The following is an 18,831-nucleotide window of genomic DNA, read 5'->3' on the forward strand; positions in this document are numbered from 1 at the left end:
AGGACCTCTATCAGAATAAGGTTAGGCTCCAAGAAGCTAGTGACGCCTTCTCCAGCCCCGAGATTGTACCCGACCTTGAGGACCTCCATCAGAACAAGGTTAGGCTACAGAAAGCCAATAACACCTTCTCCAGTCTCGAGGTGGTACCTGACCTCGAGGACCTCTATCAAAACAAGGTTAGGCTCCAAGAAGCCAGTAACACCTTCTCTGGTCCCGAGGTGGTACCCGACCTCGAGGACCCTAATCAAACAGAAGTTAGATTTAAGAAGCCGACGACATCATCGCCAATCCTGAGGTGGTACCTGACCTCGAGGACCTTCATCAAGAAGAAGTTAGGCTCCAGAAAGTCGATGACGCCTTCGCCAGCAGAGGTGGTACCCAACCTCGAGGATCTCCATTCAAGGGAAGGTTAGGCTCCAGAAAGCCAATAACACCTTCTCCAGTCCCGAGGTGGTACCTGACCTTGAGGACCTCCATTAGAACAAGGTTAGGCTCTAAGAAGCCAGTAACACCTTCTCCGGTCCCGAGCTGGTACCCGACCTCGAGGACCCCTATCAAACAGAATTTAGGTTTCAAGAAGCCAGTGACATCATCTCCAGTCCCGAGGTGGTACCCGACCTCGAGGACCTTCATCAGGAAAAAGGTTAGGCTCTAGGAAGCTAATGGCATCATTACGAGACCCGAGGTGGTACCCGACGTAGGGGGTTTTTTGTCAAAAGGGAATCAGGCTCCAAGGAAATAAGCATTTAAACTCCACCCATATGGGCCGCTGGCTACCGTCTGAGATCTGACAAACCCTCTTTCAAGATCTATCTACAGCGCCTTAAGGCTATTTACAGTAAGCCCAAAGTGAGTTTCTAGGTTGTCCGAATTTGAACGAACCTCCGCTCAGGGACTACCCTCGAGAGATCAAAGGCAGTCCTTATCCACAGGCCTCCAAGCAAATTTCTTCTCAAAGGTTACCACTGAGTTTAAGTAACAAATCATGGTTTCAAGGCCCAAAATATTACTTTTATTTATTCGAAGTCAAGGTCCCGGCGACCCGAGTTCCTCGGCCTGATCTAGGTTCAATCCAAGGATCGCAAAAGGTTCCGCGCAAGTCCATATTAATCGACCGAAGGCCAGAATGAATACTCACACTCAGGTTTGATATTGGCAACATCAGATAGAGTCATGCATTCGGAATCTCTGCAAACATAAAAGAATATAGCAAGTATTGAAAACAAATTGGAGAAGTATCTTTGTATTCATAAACATTCGATTACAAAAGCCCACGAGGGGTCCTTACATATGATTACAAAAGCCCACGAGGGGTCCTTACACGAAAATAAAGAAGCAAGAGGGTACATATATAGTGAAAGCCTAGGACCTAGTTTACTCTCAAAGGCTCATCTCCGGTAGTAGCATCTCCGAGCACCACCCCCTCGTGCATGCGTCCTCGACGGTGATACCTTCGACCGCCACCTCCTCTAGGTTCCCAGCTCAATTCCACGGAGCAATATCTCCGAGGGCGAAGATGAAGAAGAGGAAAGAGGGAGACAAAGAAGAGGAAGGTGATGTAGAAGAGGTAGAAAAAAGAGACATAGCCCGCCGAAGTCAAAAGTTGAAGATTCGGCGGGCCTCAACCCTACTCGCACTGCCGTTCCGGGTCCACCTTTTAGGACATCGTGCCGTGCGAGCTTAACGGCCAGTGCGCCATTTTATCCCTTGGGAAAGACCCGAGGGGTGAAGTGCCGCACCAGGCCAGGGTAGGAGAGTGAGCAACAGTGTCTAGTCCGAACACTCTTCTGAGCAGCGGTTAGAGTCCAAATGTTCCCCCAAGTCGGAACAGGCCGACCCCCATTGTCTCGTCACCTCGATCTAATGACGACAACAATAATAGCCGTAACGATAACAACCACAACCACGAGACAGTATAATCTCGCTCGGCACGATAGAGCCTAGGTAAAAGGTCATGGTGTGACTGATAAGAACGCCGCCATAAGACCTTGAGACCAGAGACCCCAAACATGGCGGGTAGAAATGGAGAAGGATAATGAGAATGGGAAGAAAGGAATGGAAAGATGTTTAAAGGCACTTAGATAAAAAGATAGCATGGAAAAGGCCCCATTTATAGGGGATGATAATGTGGCCAACAATGACATCAATGCCTTGAAAGATAGATCGACAGGCGCAATCAATGCGCCATTGGAAACTGGATCGACGGTGGTACGACCGCCTTGAAGAATGAGAATCGGCAGCGTATTGAATGATGCTGAAAAGACAAGTCCATGGGATGTACCGGTTATCGTGAAGGTTTACATCGTAAGTATGATATCATCAGCATGGCATCACTGATGTCTGAAGAGATGGATGTCAGAATCGTTTCTTATCATTCCTCTCTAAGAAACGCGGGGACTATCTGTGTACGGTGAAATTGGAGGGTCCAATTTATCATTATCAAAGCACCTCAGAAGACCATCTCGAAGTCTCGAGGCTACAAGGTTATGATCGAGTCTCCTCCCTCGAGGCTCGTCGGCACTCTGTCTTAGGATAATGTTGACCACGGTCATGGTAGAAACGGGAATTTCCCAAGGCATGCGGCTAGGACTGACAGAGCCTAGAGAGCTACGAGTTACGGTGTCATCTAGTGGTCACATCTCCATATCTTTATAATTAATGCTTGTTGTACTATGATGAGATTTCCCTCATATATAAAGGGGATCCCTATCACTTTGTAAGGGTGGGTCACTTCAGTTTCTCCACACGAAAATATACAAGAACTCTCTATTTCACTCTCTAACATATTCTCTTGATATTGTAGCTTTCATTTATTATCTTCATATTTGTTCATCATTGATTTCTTATCATTGGCCATAAAGGTCCCTCTTTAATTACCTCATAACTGTTAGCCCTACTCCGATTACCCTCAACAGCTCGTGGCCGAGCCCCGGGATCGACCTCGAGGCCCAGAATCGACAAGCCCGAGGTCCCAAGTAACTCGCCTATCGGTTTGGTTATAGCTCTCTCCTTAACTTTATTTCGTCTCTAAATCTCATATACTTAGCATCAACTGCTTAACAAACTAGCATAAAAATAGATCACGTATTTTTAGAGTCTTATCAACAAATTTAATTGTTATTACCATTTTTACGGTAAATAATAACATAATATGATGGCCCAATAAACGAAGAATGGAATGGGCATAACTCTTATAACATGATAAGAAATACACATTGAGCTTAATTCAACTTCAAAGTTAGGTTTATGAAATAAAAATTGCCCAAAATCATAGAAGAAAGACAAATTGTCATATCTACCATTGATACTAACACTCCACCGCGGCACTCTCTTTTCCAACTCATCCGTATATGCAGTCGTTGTAGCCAGGTAAGCAACAACATTTGGACCATCTAAGTTGATATGTTATAATCAAGCAACTTCTTGGTTAAACAAATTTAAGTATGGTGTCACTTAAATAATTTAATTATTCGTCTGCAAATTAAATTAGTGAAGAATATTTTAGTACTAAACTTATGTCGGCGTATAAGACGTTGACTCTATGTGGATATCCGTATATTCAACATTGATTCCATTATTCGACCAAAAAAATCCATCGATTCCATTGTTGAAGAATAAACTATTACCCTTTCTCCTTGCATTTGAAAAAAAAAGTCTTTTTCAGTTCACAAGATTAAGAAAATTATTTTCAACAATTAACACAATAAAATATGCTTATTTTGTTATGATGCTAAGGTATATACCTGAGCAAGCTCATTAATATAATGTTGAATCAAAATAACATGGTGCATGCGGAAGCTAAGAAAATAAAGCTTAGTGGACGATAAATCATACAAGAAAACATATATACTAAAATAGGATACTATAATAGGGTTTGGTCAATTGACCTACATATAAAAACTACTATAAAAAAAGATAAATTTTTTTGAGAGAATAGTCTCTCCTAAATAAAATTCTCTAAAAGGCTACATTGTGGAGGTTGTTGTTGTTGTTGTTGTTGTTGTGCAGAGATACTCAATTTATAGATATCGAAGACTTTTAATTTCCTCTAAGAAAAAGAAAAGGCACACGAAGGAGATTTATTCCTTAGAAGTCTTTTTTCCTTCCCCACGAAAGAGAGTCCTCATAGATTAAAAGTTCAGGGCAGAATCCTAACATTCTATACAATACCATTGCAAATAAAATTTTAAAATATCAAATCAGTTAAATGATAGTAGTAGCTACATGGTTCGTAAAAAATGAGATTAATAATCTATGACAAGTACATACATGTTAAACCAACCAACCGTAGCTTAGGTAAATCCCACATCAACAAAACAAGGAAGAGATGCCGGGTATATGAGTAAACATACCCTAGACTCTAGTAACACATTTTAAAGGGGAGAAATTAAAAAATAGCCAGATTTACAAGTGGTCATTCAAAAATAGCCACGGTTAATTTCAAAAGTAATCGAAATTTAGCCACTTTTCATGTAAAGATAAATCTGAACGAAAACACAATTAAAAATCCGAAAAAATACTCCAGTATAATATACTAGAATTCCAGTATATTATGCTGTAACTTTTCGTGTTGCAGCAAAATAGTGGCTGTTTTTCAATAACTTTGCAAACGTTGACTATTTTTGAATGACCAGTCCGAAAACTTGCTAGCTCGAGCTATTTTTACATTTTAAAGCCGTGCGAGCCTAGGTCCAAAGCGAATAGTATCACTAGTGGACTGGAATGTTACATAAATACATGCTAGTAGTAATAACTAAAAATACATAGTGTAAATGTTATGTGCTATATATGTCACATTTAGTATAAGTTTAATCCTAGACTCCTCCTATAAATACACGTTCTATGATTGCCACAACACATTCCACCTCTTAGGACCTTCAAAAATATTAATGATGGCCGTTTCTTCTCCTTTGTTTTCTAACTTTGGCGTGTGTTTGGCAGATCCCAAAAACAAGAAACTAAACACTATAGAAGCTCCACTTTCAACAGGTATTCCTGTTCATTATTCATCATCTCAGCCAAGCATCGTACACAGTGAATTCAAGAATTTTGAGGAGATTAATGGTGATAATGATCATTTAGATGGAACAGTGAAGAAGCTTAATCACAATGCAAGCGAACGTGATCGGAGAAAAAAATTTAATAGCTTGTGTTCTTCTCTTCGTTCTTTGCTTCCAGCTACTGATCATACGGTATAATTCTTTCTTTCTTTCTTTTATCCTAATTTTTACGTTCTTCTGATTCCTTTTTACATTTTTCTTTATGTAGTAAAATAATAAATTGATCAAAATACTTTGTGAACTTCGCAAACAATTATAATTTACGAGACTGATATTATCTTCTTAGCAAAATAATAATGTGATCATGAAAACGAATGGTAGACGTAGTTTTCTTATATAAACATCTAGTATTCAGAATTCACTAAGGGGATTAATCCAAATTCGTGCCTCATAGAACCACTATAGGGGAAATGCTCACCACAAGAAATTTTTCATTTTCATAGCTCGAACCTAATACTGCTAACTAAGGGTGAAGGAATCTTATTTCCCACTGTACTCCCTTGTGGTAAAGGAAAAAAAAAGGAAGAAAAGTATTACATAGCTTAGCTACTTGTTTCCCTTGTCAAAAAGGGTAGGGAAATAATTGGAATATCTATTTTTTCCTATCCAATATACCGAAAAAAATGTTGGGTTTTGTGAGGTATGAATAGAAATGAAGAGTTGTTTCCTGCATCACAAGGAAAGACACCTTTTCTTTCCACCCATTCATTGGTTATAAAAAGAGATGTCTTGCCTCATTTTTTCATACGCTAAAAAAAATTTGGAATTTTCTCCCTTTTTTGCGTTGTTTTTCCAAAAACGATCATAAGTATCATGCGTGATTTGTTTCGCCATTTAAGTTCACAGTTCTATAATTTGATGAAATGTTGTTATTACAGAATAATTTTTTTGTTCTATATTGTGAGGAATTAATCCATAATCTTGGTCAATGAGGGGATTAAATTCCTTAGGGACACACAAGCTCGGAATATATTTTTGCATTTTCTGTTCTAAATTCTGTTTTTCTGTTTATGAACACAGTTATACTTACACTTAAAGTTTTAATTTTCACATTTTAACAGAAAAAAATAAGCTTTCCAGTCACAGTAGCAAGAGTGATAAAGTACATACCAGATTTAAAGAAAGAAGTGGGAGGACTGACACAGAAGAAAGAAGACCTTACATTAAGATCCATCCCTAAGAAAGAATATTCTGCTGATTTTAATAATAAGCAAACAATAATTAAAGGAGGAATTCAGAGTTCTTTATCAGTTATCTCAGCAAATCAAGTGGGAAATAGAGAAGTCATTATTCATATATCTATTTTGAAAACCAATAAGAGTTCGTTTGCTGAAGCTGTATCAGAACTAGAAGAGGAAGGACTTCTTCTACTAAATGCATCTTCTTTTGAAACTTTGGGAGATAGAGTTTTCTACAATTTGCATTTTCAGGTATTTATATAAATTTCACTCTCTTTCTTTTCTCCATCTATATGTTTGGGTTGAGTTTAAATTATATATATATACGCTGCCTATGTATATAAGTTAAATTCAAAAGGAAATTGGTACTAGCAATATTTACTCAAGAGTAAACAACCCTATCATACGACATTTACATTGAACACAAATTTAAAAGGGGCTTTGTTCCTTTTCTTAATTTTTCTTACAAATAAATAGTTTACTAATTTTGGTGCAATAAAGTAAAAATTGAGATTCTGGTAGGAAGGCCGGTCACTACATAAGTCGCCATCCGTCCAGGAGAGAAGCTAAGTGGATGCGCCCCTTCACTTAAAAGCGGATAGGGTACTGAGCCGTCGAAGGGGTCAGATCACTCTGGATTACTGAAGAGTCGTCCGACTTCTCGGTGACTGAATAAGAAGTATAGCCAAATCAAGATGAGATGGGACGGCCGTTCAGAGGCCGCAAGATCATTTTTGAAATTATCCAGAAGAAAAGGAGGCACATATCCTATAGGGTCGTTGAGGTTCAAAGATACTACTATAGACCTAGATAATCTCATAAGTATGTCTAGAAATATTTGCTTATGGAAATTGTGCACTTCAGAATATCTATGTTACTATTAATATATGCGCAAACTTTGTTGATCTTTATTTTATTATATTGAACAGGCACAAGGAACTTTACCAATTAACGTTCAAATATTAAGAGACAAGCTCTTATCGTATTATGAGAAGGAAGACAAGTTATTACCACCTTGGATTTCTGGCTCCTTGACAACTTAGAAGCTTCATTGCGAACACATTTTTTTTTTATTATTATTTACGCTGTCATATATGGTGAACATCATAGTATATGTTCAAGAGACAAGTGATGAGTGCAAAACGTATGATAGAAATAAACTCCTACCGCATCATAAATAGTACTACCTCTGTTCTAATTTATGTGAACCTATTTCCTTTTTGGTTTTTTCCAAAAAGAATGACCGTTTTCTAAATTTGGTAACAATTTAGCTTAAACTTATAATTCTACCCTTAATGAGAAGCTTTTATAACCACACAAATACTCTGGCCCTTTTTTGACTTGTTTAATACCACAAATTCCAAAATTCTTCATTTTTCTTAAACTTCATGCTCAGTCAAACAAGTTCACATAAATTAAAACGGAGGGAGTATAAGGTTTCATTCAACGATCTTTTTGATAATATATATATAAACAAATAATAGCTATAGTCCAACTATTTTTCGAATTTCAGGAGTGGAATTTGTTTTCCTTGATCCGTCTTTTTTTCCTGATGGATGATTATTATTTTTCATTGAATGAATTTCCGGCATTTACGTAGATTTGATTATCAATGGTGCTTTTTCAACCTTATAAAAAAAATTAATATTAAATTAAAGTAATGTAGAAGATTAACGGACAAAGCGTCTGTACATGAATGTTATAGTTTAAGTAGTTGTTAGAATTTTTTTTAGATTGAATTGATGTTTAGTATACCGCTTATTTAGCTAGCCTATGATAATTTGCATGAAAATTCAATCCCACAAGGAATAAAATTGCTATCAATTACTAATTTTCGTCTTGGCTAAAGTAGAACTATAAATATACGTTTTTTTCAAACTAAAATAAGAATTAATGGTGATCTTTGAATTAAAACTAACAAGTTAAGAGTTTTACCACAGAAAAAAAGTACGGAACTTGATTTGAGATAAATAATCTATATTTTGCTCCTTGACTAATATTTATAATAGATCATAAATGTTGATTACTCTGCTCGAATATATAAGTCTTCTCTCAATCGACAATAGTTTTAACGGTTGAAAAATGCATTAAGAGTTCAATTGAAGTGCATGTTTATAGGCCAAAGGATTTGAAGATATTGGAGCTTCTTAAAATCCCCAAATTTTTAATGATGCTTCTATCACCGATTCTTTTCTAGAATAAAGGCGTTATAGAAGACTATTTATATAATTAATTCTCTCTCAGAAAATAAATTACGAAAACAATTCAAATGCATAATTGAACTCTAATTATCTCGAATACAATATGGAGTCGATCCCCAAGGATGTATTATCGAACATACACAAAAGGTATTAAATCAAAAAATTAAAGTCTAAATCAAATCATTACCATGTTTCCATAAAGAAAATTACTTCATAATAGAGTTCATGTTGTAAAGCAAGTAAAAGAGAAAACATTACAATCAATTTAAAGAATGAAATTTCTCTCAATTGTTTCTTGGCTTAAAAATTCAATTGAAAGCATTAAAATTGATCTATGCGGCTATTAACTACAAGATAACCTACTATGGATGAGCTCAAGTCATACTTACAGGTCGAAAGGTAATTACAAGAATTTATAAATTATCTCAGGACTAGATATCCCGAAATAAACGCACGTCTATAGCCTGACCACACATGTGACCCCCGATGATCCATCAACCGAGAGAAATGCCTGACCACGCACGCGACGACTGCTAGAGACACCCCCCCCCCCGATGATCCATCAACCGCGAGAAATGCTCCACTCGGTTTTGTCCCCGCAGCTATTTATGAAGTGGGGAATGGACATTATCGATTCCCTACCATGGGCACCCGGTAAAGATTCATACTATTCATGACCGATTATTTTTTCAAACGGGTCGAGGCTCAAGCATTAGAAAAGGTCTGGGAGAAAGAAGCCATTGACTTCATCTAGGACCACATAATATATCAATTTGGGATACCGGCCGAGGTCATTTGCGATAATGGAAAATAATTCATCTGCAGATCAGTCGTTTGCAATAATGGAAAACAATACATCGGCAGCAAGGTAAATAAATTTTTCGAAGATCACAAAATCAAGAAGATACTATCAACACCTTACCACTATAGTGGGAACGGGTAGGCAGAATCAACAAACAAGACCATACTTCAAAACCTGAAAAAGAGGTTGACTGGTGCGAAAGGGAAATGGAAGGAGATGCTTCCCGAAGTCCTATGGGCATAGGGTACGACTTCAAAATCTAGCACCGGGGCCACTCCATTTTCATTGGCCTACGGAACCGAAGCCTTAATACCAGTCGAGGTAGGAGAACCAAGCCTCAAGTTCCAATATGCGACAGAAGAGCCAAATGGCGAGTCCATAATCATGAGCTTGGAACTATTGGATGAAAGAGGGAAGATCGCCCTAGTCCGGTAGGCCGCCCAGAAATAGCGAATAGAAAGGTATTACAACTGAAGAGCCAACCTCCAATACTTGCAACTCGGGGACTTGGTGTTGAGGAAAGTAACATTACACACTAGGAATACGAATGAGGGGAAGCTGGGACTGAACTGGGAAGGACCATATCGAGTTATCAGAATAACCAACAAAGGCTCGTACCAACACGAAGCGGGAAACAACATGTAACTACCGAACAACTGGAACGTGACACACTTAACGTGGTACTACTGCAAAAGTATGAACTAAATTATTCTTTAATCATGTTATGAATCGTACTAACATTTGCAGGTAAACGGCCAAGGATGGATGTGGTCATTAGCTCTACAAACACGCATCACACTTTTTTTTCCTTGAATTGTTTTTGACCCAAAAAGGGATTTTCGTCAAGGTTTTTGACGAGGCTACAATAAAACATGCTAACCTAGATTCGAAGACTGGTTTCAAATTGGAGTCAATGATCGTCCACTGCATATCAAGAGTATCCAAGCCCTCACGAGTTCGCCCTCGAATACCCTCAGATTAAGGTCTTTAACAAGGAAAAAAAGAAAACTTTGTATGATAAAAACTAAGTCTTGGTGGTTAGGATTCATTATAAGGGCCAAATGGTCATATGAACCGTGCTCACATAGTCCACTCTAGCCATGGTACAAGTTTTTACGCATTTTCGATCGTGTACCTTGCATACTAAGAAATGAAAGAAATTTCCGCTTTTCTATTATGCATTTTTACTTCTTCGATCCCGAATCCTAGAGCCCACTGGCTACTTATACTCGGGGATTATCGATCCCTTGTCACTTGAAGAAAATTCAGACGACCCGAGCTACCGAATCCCGTAGGCACCAATTAGGCGGCGCCCAAATGTAAAAGGCTACGGCCACCCTAAAAACAGCTCAGAGACGTCCAAAGCTCGTAATAAAAAAGAAAGGCCTTTACATAATTCGAAACTGACTAAAAGTTTACCCTCGGCGAAAACATTGTCTAAAAACACTTAAGCATCTTGGGAACCTACGATCTCACCGAGGATCCACATCCACGAGTAGAAAAAGTGGCATAGAAGTCAGGCTTCATTCGAAATTCCAAAAAACAAACACCCCGGAACTACATTTGACTCTATGCTAAGGCACAAAAAACAATACACAAGTAGAAATTGCAATAAGATGCTAGAAAAGTAAAGATACGATATTGCCAAAATGGGAAAAATTTCATGTATATATTCCAAAACATATTTACAAAGGCCCGATAGAACGACATCAAAATAAAAAAATACATAAGGGAAAATACAAAAAAATTGAAAAAGTACTAAGGCATCTACGCTTGGTCATCACCAGGGCCCGACTCATCGCCAGAATTATTGTTGCCCTCAGATCCCTCGGAACCATTGGCATCCTCAGGCTCGTAGAGCTTCTTTTTCTCAGCCTCGAGCCTCCTAGCTTCTTCGATCTCGACTGATAGGTCGAAACCTTGGGCGTGTATTTAGTCTTTGTATTTAAGCGGGTCTCGGCTGCCTCCACGTCAGCCTTGTACTGGGCCACCACTTTCTCAGCATCAGCTGAGGTTATGTCAAATTTGGTCCTTAGTGCCACATGTTCTCTTCCGAGAGCATCCTGTTCAGCAATGGTCGAGCTCAGCTGTGCCCGGAGATTATCATTCACTAAGACCACTTATCAGTTTTGTCCTTCGCCACACGAAGTTATTTCTAGACCGAAGCCAACTCCTCCTTTGTGACTTCCTTCTCCGAGGCCAGCAGGTCCATCTTGTCCTTCCTTACTTTGGTCACAACCCTGACCTTATTGATCTCATCCCCCAGCTGGTCGATCAGGTCTATCTTCTATTGGACCTGCAAAGTTGTGTTGTTGGTCACCACAACTAGGTGCTCGTTTTTAACTTCAAAGAACTTTACCTTCTTAACAAGGTCGTTGTGTTCCCGCTTCGGGTCAAAGCCTCATTCTGAGCTTTTTCTAGCTTGGCTTGGAGAATCGGGAGATCTTTAAGGGCCTCATCATGTTAATCACTCAAAAGTCTATACATGTCCTTCTTCTAAACCTGCTCTTTGAGCTCGAACTCGAGCTAGTTAATCTCCAAGCGGTACTGGAGGAAGCTATCATGGTGAAACACTAAAGCCTATAAAACAACGAAAGTAGTGAGATACATCAAAGGAAAACCTAAGTGGGATTCATAAAGGGGTACAAAAGTGTTGACACCTTATCTGGTTCAATGCCTGCTGCGCCTCATTGAAAACACTTGACGTGCCCACCTCATTCATATTTGCTTGGTCCTCCTTGGTCACCAGGCATCAGAGGTAGCTGGCTACGCCCACCGGAGTAGACAGGACCCGAGCATCCTCTGAGACTGTGAGAATGACCGTTCTCTTGCACCCAGGGTCCACACTCGGCATGGGAAGTTGCTTCACTAATTTTGGGCTCGAGCTTGGCCCGCCAGATCCAGAGGGCACGTACTTCTTCTGGATCTTCAGGTGACCTAGCCTGAAAACATCATCCAATATGGACATGCCCATGTTATCGAAAAAGGAGTTTATGGGATTATCTGAACCCTGCACTCCTTCACTTGACTTTTCTTTGCCCTCTTGGGCCTCTTTGAGCATGAACTCGGTATATGAGGGCGTCTTTATGATGTCAATGACACCGGTCATCTCTTTCGGAACAGGAGCGGCTTCCTGGGAGGTCGCAACCTCCATCTCCGCCTTAGGTTCCCGAGCCAAAAGGGGATCGACCTCGTGGTTCCCTTTCTCGGTCGTCGCCTGCTCCCTAGTGGGGGTCAATCCATGGGCAACGAAGATGTCATCTTTTCCAGGCTCATACCTGAGCTGGTAAAGATAGTCAAGGTCCAGTGCTATGGACTTGGTATTCTTCTTGGGCCTTTGGGCCCGAGTGGCCGTCCTTTTCTTCCTCTTCCTCTTCCTCTCGGGGTCAGAGGAGCCCGAGGACTTTCTCTTTTTCTTCTTCTCCTCCTTCGTGGCAGCCTCGGGTTATCCCGAGATGGAGGGCTCAGTAGGCAAAGATGGATCCTTGTCCTCATCAAGCGGCCTAAGTTCGATGGTCTTAGGCAGACATGTAAGAAAAAGAAAAGGTTAGCACTATATAAGTTAAGAGCGTGATGGTAACTATTTCAGGGAAGAACCTCACCATGAGATTGGGCCTACCATTTGCCCTTCGAAAGTTTTGTCCCATGCATGCTCGAAGTACGACATCTGCTTATTAATCCCTTCGATCCACTCCTTGAATCGGGGGATTGTATCAAGAACTTGGGTAATAGTTGCATGACCACAAACAGATGATATGAGAAAAAGAACACAAAGGAAGAAATAGCCCGGAAAGACAATACATACGGGATGCGTTCCACTTCTCGTGGAATGGTAGAAACTTGGGGGTGATCAGGTTTCACCCTAATGAACCTCCCCTACCAGCCTCGATCTCGGTCCTCGTCAATGATGGAGAAATTAGCCTTGCTTTCTCGGCCGGACAAGCTTGATCAGTCCCCATTCGGGGACTATATAGGCAGAGTAGGTGGTCGAGGGTGAACCGATGAGACTCGGTATTTTTTGTGAAATGGCGCAAGAGGATCACAATCCTCCAAAAGGATGGGTGAATTTGCCCAAAGTACACCTCGTACCTCTTGCAGAAATCAAGAACTACGGGATCCACAGAGGCGAGCGTGAAGGGGTAAGTGTAAACACTCAGATACCCCTTCACGTGAGTATCTATATAGTCATTGGGTCCGGGGACGACCACGTCCTTACCCTCCCACTTATAGTCTACTCGGGCTACGGGTAGGGTTTCTTTGTTGACAGAGCATATGTATCTCCATGCTCCATCACCTCGGTCTTGTTGGCTAGAGGCCTTCTCGACCTTGAAGTTATCCCCGATAGAGCAGCCTACAGGTATGAAGTTCTTCATGGGGGCTCTAGATCCACCTCGGAAGCGGCCACGTCGGCATCTGCGGCCGGGGGGGAAGATGAAGAGGTAGCCTGCTGAGTCACTGACTTGGAAGTTTTAGCCATTGTGATCTAAGAAAATATCAAAATTTGAAGGGAAGTATGAAGGTTCGAAGGAAAAATATGAAGGTTCAAAGGAAAAATATAAAGATTTGAAGAAAGAGTATGAAGGTTTGAAGGTGGAATGAAGATATGAAGATTTGGGTTGGAAATCCAAGAACAAATATGAAGGTTTGAGGATCAGAGATGAAGATATGAAGGCTCAAGAAGCAGGGTATGAAGATTTGAAATAGTTAAAAGTCGTTAGAAAATTCGAAGGTAAAAGCTAGGATCGGAAAGTGGAAGAAATGCAAAAGGTCGAATTTTTTATTGGGTAAAAATAGTCAATGCAAGACGTTTCACATTCGAATGCAGCCAATCGGTTATTAACACGTGCCCGAAGTTAGAACGACGCAACTGACATGACTTTTTGGCTTATCCGTCACCTCGATTGTAACGTACGAAGGAAGGAACCGGGGTTCATATCGTTTCCCAATGTTTTGGCAAATCTACTCTCTGGAAAATGATGAGACTAATTGTATACGGGTGAAATCGAGGATAATGCACACCCCGATTTTTCGGTGAATCAAACGAAGTAAGAGCATGAATATACGAGATCGAAATCGAAGCTGGGAACTCTATGTATCGAGGCCCATGAAAAGTGAACAGAGTGCTCGCCATCGGACCTGATAAAACGATGTAACCCGAACTCGGGACGAGCTCTGAGACTTCGGAAAGCACAATGAACGGTTATAGGCGACATATAGATGACCATAATATCCGCAACCAATCAGATATCACGGTGCGGATCTTGCTGGATGACGGTTATGGATCAGTAATTAACAAGAGAGGAAGTTTTTTTTTTACCTTTTTAGACTTGTACTAGGGATGAAACTTTCCTACTATAAAGGAAAAGTTTTTCTTTGCTAACACACATTGTAATGCGCAAACCAAGGCAATACAAATTTATTTTTCTACTTTCTAGCTATTGCAAAGTCCTTACTTTGCTGTTTGTTCTTCATTCACAATTGGTTTCGAACCAAGGGTCCGATCAAGGGCAAAACTACTGCTCAACCTAATTCCGATCTGGGCCGTAGTTGGTTTGATTGTTCATTTCGTCTTTAATTCGTTTATCTAACATCCCTGATTATTTGTGTTGAATCAATTCATATATCCTTAAAACTGCGTATAAATTTAATTGTTATCCGTTTTAAGGTAAACACAATGTCCAGTAAAAAAATTATAACTTTGCATAAAAAGTCCAAATGCTAAACTGTTTAGACTGTTGGAAATTAGACTCGAAGTTCTATAATATTTTTTAAAGAAGCATGATCAAATTATTTGTAAACTAAGAGATACTTATTATCTGTTGAATTTGAGTTATGTGTTTCTCATCAGAATTTGTTGCTCCAGAACTCTAATTCCCAATATCAATTCTTGAATCTTCATTACTTATCGCGATTTGACTTCAAAAGCATGTAATTTAAGTCAAACACCCTCTTTTTGCTATCTTTTGCACATTCTTTGATTTTTCTAACGTTTAAGTTTACAATTTATCTGCACATCACAACGCAAAAATAATATTTTCTAATAATGATATCACTGCAACATTTTCGGCCTTTAGCCACCCCTGAGAAGTGTGGCCTAAACTATCATAAAGTGTGACCTTTGATCAAAGGCTACACTTTTCGACTTTAGGAACGCTTACAGGAGGTGGCCTAAAGTAGCGTAACCTTTTCTCTAAGGCCAAGCTTTTCAAGTGTTGCTTTAGAAGCCACGCTTCAAAAGCGTGGCCTATAAGGTACAACAACCACGCTTCTAGTACCTCACATGGCAACGTTTTTCATTTTCTGAAACTACACTTTAGAAGGGTGGTCTTTATTACCTTATAAGCCACATTTGTGAAGCATAGCCATTTACATGCCAAATATGCCATCCATTTGTCAGCTCTATGGCAGCACTTCTAAAGTGTAATAATTTTTTATGATATTTATGAGCTACAATTTTTTTATGTAATTATATTTATTTCAAGCAACTATATTTTAATGATCTCAAGCACTCAATTAAATAATAAATAATAATAATTTTAATGCATATACTTGCAATAAACTTCAAAAAAGAAACATATTTTGTATTCTACACATACTGATAAAACAATATTTCAGTATGTGCAATAACAACAAACTCTAAAACCGAATGTATTCATAAAGTATCATAATAATAAATATTACAATTGCTCAAAAAGTCTTTATCATTCACTTCAATAGATCAATTAACTTTTGGCCGCCATTTTCAATTGCATCACCCGTATTTTCCTACACATTAAAAATAAAATTTAAAATTAGAAAGAAACCAATAGATAGTATGCAATATCATAATGGATTGAGGTATTTGAAGTGGAAACTGAAATTTAGAACAATTGATTTTAGAGAACAAACAAACATTCACGTTAAAGCTTCAAAAAATTTCTATTGAACTTGAACTTTTTTGAGAAGGTACATGAAAAATTCAAGTTCACATGGCATATAAGACATGTTCTCTCTTGATGTTTTTCTTCTTACTATCAGAGCATTATAAAAATGGGCAAGTAACTAAACATAATTTTTGAAATACATATAAACAGATTAAAATGATGAAAGCTTTACTGGAATGCTAGCACTTAATATCAAAATGGATGGTGGTGCAATTCCAATGATAACATTGAGGCAATTATTTTGACAGTATTCTTAGAGCTCCACCTGCACAGCTAGACTTCGCTAGTAGGCCTATCCCCCCAATAGCACAAATGCAAGAAAATATACCTATTTTAGCTCTCTAATTTGATATAACTGGTGAAATGAAGCTCACCTGAATTTGATATGTTTGAGTTCTCTTTTGCCAGCTGGGAGTACTCTTATAGTGATGAAAACTCTAGGTTGAAAGTTTATCTACAATTGAATGCTCACTATCTATCACATGTAAAATAAAATGACGCTTCTTCACATTAAATATTTAGTGCAACATCTTAAATAATAAAAATACCGAGAGAAAATAAATGGCTACAAATTCTTAATCTGCTCTCTAACACTTACAAGTAGGATTTGTATATTTCAATTAGTTTTATTCAAGACAAGCTACTAATAGAGCTCTAATAATATCAAATATGTAAAAGGAAAAATAAAACAGCTCCATAAAATTTCAATCCCTATGAAGTCAAGATTAATAAGAACGCTTCTGATATAAGTTAAGATCTTTGTACGCTCTTAAATATTACATGTAATTTGAGCATCAAATCCAAATAATGTTGCCTATGTCGTGTTTCCTGAAGTCATAGAAAAAATGAACCACACGAACACATCAGATGCATAAATGTTTTAAAATGAAATAGAACGAAAGCAAACACAATTGAAAAAAAAAAACTTATGAAAAAATAAAAGAAAGAAGAGGTATAAAGTACCTGTACTTTTAACACATGTATTTGGATTCTAGCCACTTCCCGGACACATGCTTCATTTTTCTGAGCACAATTAGATAAAGTTCAATAACTGGTCTTAGACACAATGAGATAACATTACAAATAATTTTACAAAATACACAGATCTCCCTTTTTACTCTTTCCTTGTGAATGAGTTGGAAAGATTAATAGAATATGTTATTATCAAACTAAAACATCAGTAATGTCATCTTCAGTAGCCTGATATCTTGGCATAAACATCATCATGTGAAGATAGATGCACCTTCTAATTGCATTGCAAACATTAATATTCAAGGTGAGAAACTATGGCAAAACACAAAATGCATAATTAAATACAAGAAAATATTTTATGTTCAGCATGAATACCTATACGCTATGCATTTATAGTTCTTTGACAGTCCTTTGAGTTTTTAAAAGAATGAATTGTCTAGAATTAAGTTATTGTAAGTGTTTTTTTGGCCTATGTCTGAAGTAAAGAGAAGCGTGCAAGTACAACAATGCAAGACGCAACCACAATTGCTATGTTTTACAAGTTTCAGGGGTTGCAAGATAAGTTAAGAGGTTTATGCAAGAAAGAAACAAATCTCACCTTGCCTTATCCTCCTCCCCAAATAACCCACAAAAATCAAGCCTACCACCAAGTCCACACTCACAACAGCAATCCTATCAAATTGTATAAAAATTGTCTAAACTCCACGAAACAATTATGAATTGGAGGCTTCGCAAGAATTACATGTGCCTAATCGTCGGGAACAAATTGTAAAAAGTCTTAATTTGAAAAACCTTCAAATTTCACACCAATTCCCGAAACCATCCTTCAAATTGAATTAAGCAATGATTTTAAGCTACCTCTACAACTCAAAACTCCAAAATTCCAGATCTAAATATCGAAATATATAGAGACTACTTCAACACCCGAGAGATCTACGAATGAACACTAAATGAATACATAAAACAATTATTGAAATATAGATCTGAGAACAAAATGAAGATTGGAAACAAAAACAAGCAAAGATTTAGGGATTGGATTTTTTTGAGATTATGGATCCAAATCAGGAAAGGAGTAAGGAGATACGAAGTATCATAATCAAAATCGAAGACGGTAATGTTTCTTACGGTGAAAGAGGTCGAATTGCTCAAGGTAAAGCCACTGCAAATCTAACATGAGCTCCATCGAATACGTTGAAGCATGCCATAGCCGCAACAATAGCCAACGTCGATGACAACATGTCGTCATGGTAGTCCACATCGGAGTCATCGTCGGAATACATTCCACTCTCGTGTCTGAGAGAAAAGGGGGTAGTGGCATTAGTGAGAGCGAGTGATGAGTCTTTTCTTGAGGTTTTAATTTTTAGTGGGAAAGTTGTTAAAATTTAGCGGGCAATTTTTATTGGATAAAATGAAAATTTTAGCGAAAATTTTTGGTGTAAATTTTTTGAGTACCCTTATAACGTGTTGCTTTAGAGTTATAAAAAGAGCATCATTCAAAAGCGTTCCATTACAGGTGTGTAAATGTTGCCAAATATATTATAATATGGCAACAGTTAAAAAGCATAGTATTTATATCTTAAAAGAACGCTTTACAAGCGTTGCCTAAAATTCGTGGCCAAAAACTCTTAGCAATGACCACTCCTTAAAAAGCGTTGCCGTAAGTATTTTTGGCAACACTTTTCGAGGGTTGTCTAA

The 18,831-nt window shown here is 38.4% G+C and overlaps 1 protein-coding gene and 1 long non-coding RNA gene across 2 annotated transcripts; one reads left to right on the forward strand and one right to left on the reverse strand.

Annotated features, from left to right (window-relative positions):
* Positions 1-4,892: 4,892 nt before the first annotated feature.
* On the forward strand, positions 4,893-6,797 carry LOC104224509 (transcription factor ORG2-like). Its single transcript, XM_009776183.2, has 3 exons — positions 4,893-5,192; positions 6,122-6,490; positions 6,740-6,797. Exons 1-3 carry the CDS (start codon positions 4,893-4,895, stop codon positions 6,740-6,742), a joined length of 672 nt encoding a protein of 223 aa, XP_009774485.2. The 3' UTR covers positions 6,743-6,797.
* Positions 6,798-15,759: 8,962 nt separating this feature from the next.
* On the reverse strand, positions 15,760-18,530 carry LOC104224510 (uncharacterized). The gene is made up of 3 exons (XR_710368.2): positions 18,262-18,530; positions 17,128-17,187; positions 15,760-16,006 (listed from the first exon to the last, which is right to left on the reverse strand). It is a non-coding gene; the product is annotated as an uncharacterized lncRNA (long non-coding RNA).
* Between the last annotated feature and the right edge of the window lie 301 nt (positions 18,531-18,831).

Source organism: Nicotiana sylvestris, chromosome 12 (genome assembly GCF_000393655.2).
Source record: "Nicotiana sylvestris chromosome 12, ASM39365v2, whole genome shotgun sequence".
NCBI classification, from domain to species: Eukaryota; Viridiplantae; Streptophyta; class Magnoliopsida; order Solanales; family Solanaceae; genus Nicotiana; species Nicotiana sylvestris.

Bases quoted from the DNA above. Each gene is read 5' to 3' on its own strand.
- LOC104224509 (XM_009776183.2), top strand. From the start codon at position 4,893: ATGGCCGTTTCTTCTCCTTTGTTTTCTAACTTTGGCGTGTGTTTGGCA. The intron at 5,193-6,121 runs GTATAATTCTTT...ACATTTTAACAG, and splicing joins TTCCAGCTACTGATCATACG to AAAAAAATAAGCTTTCCAGT.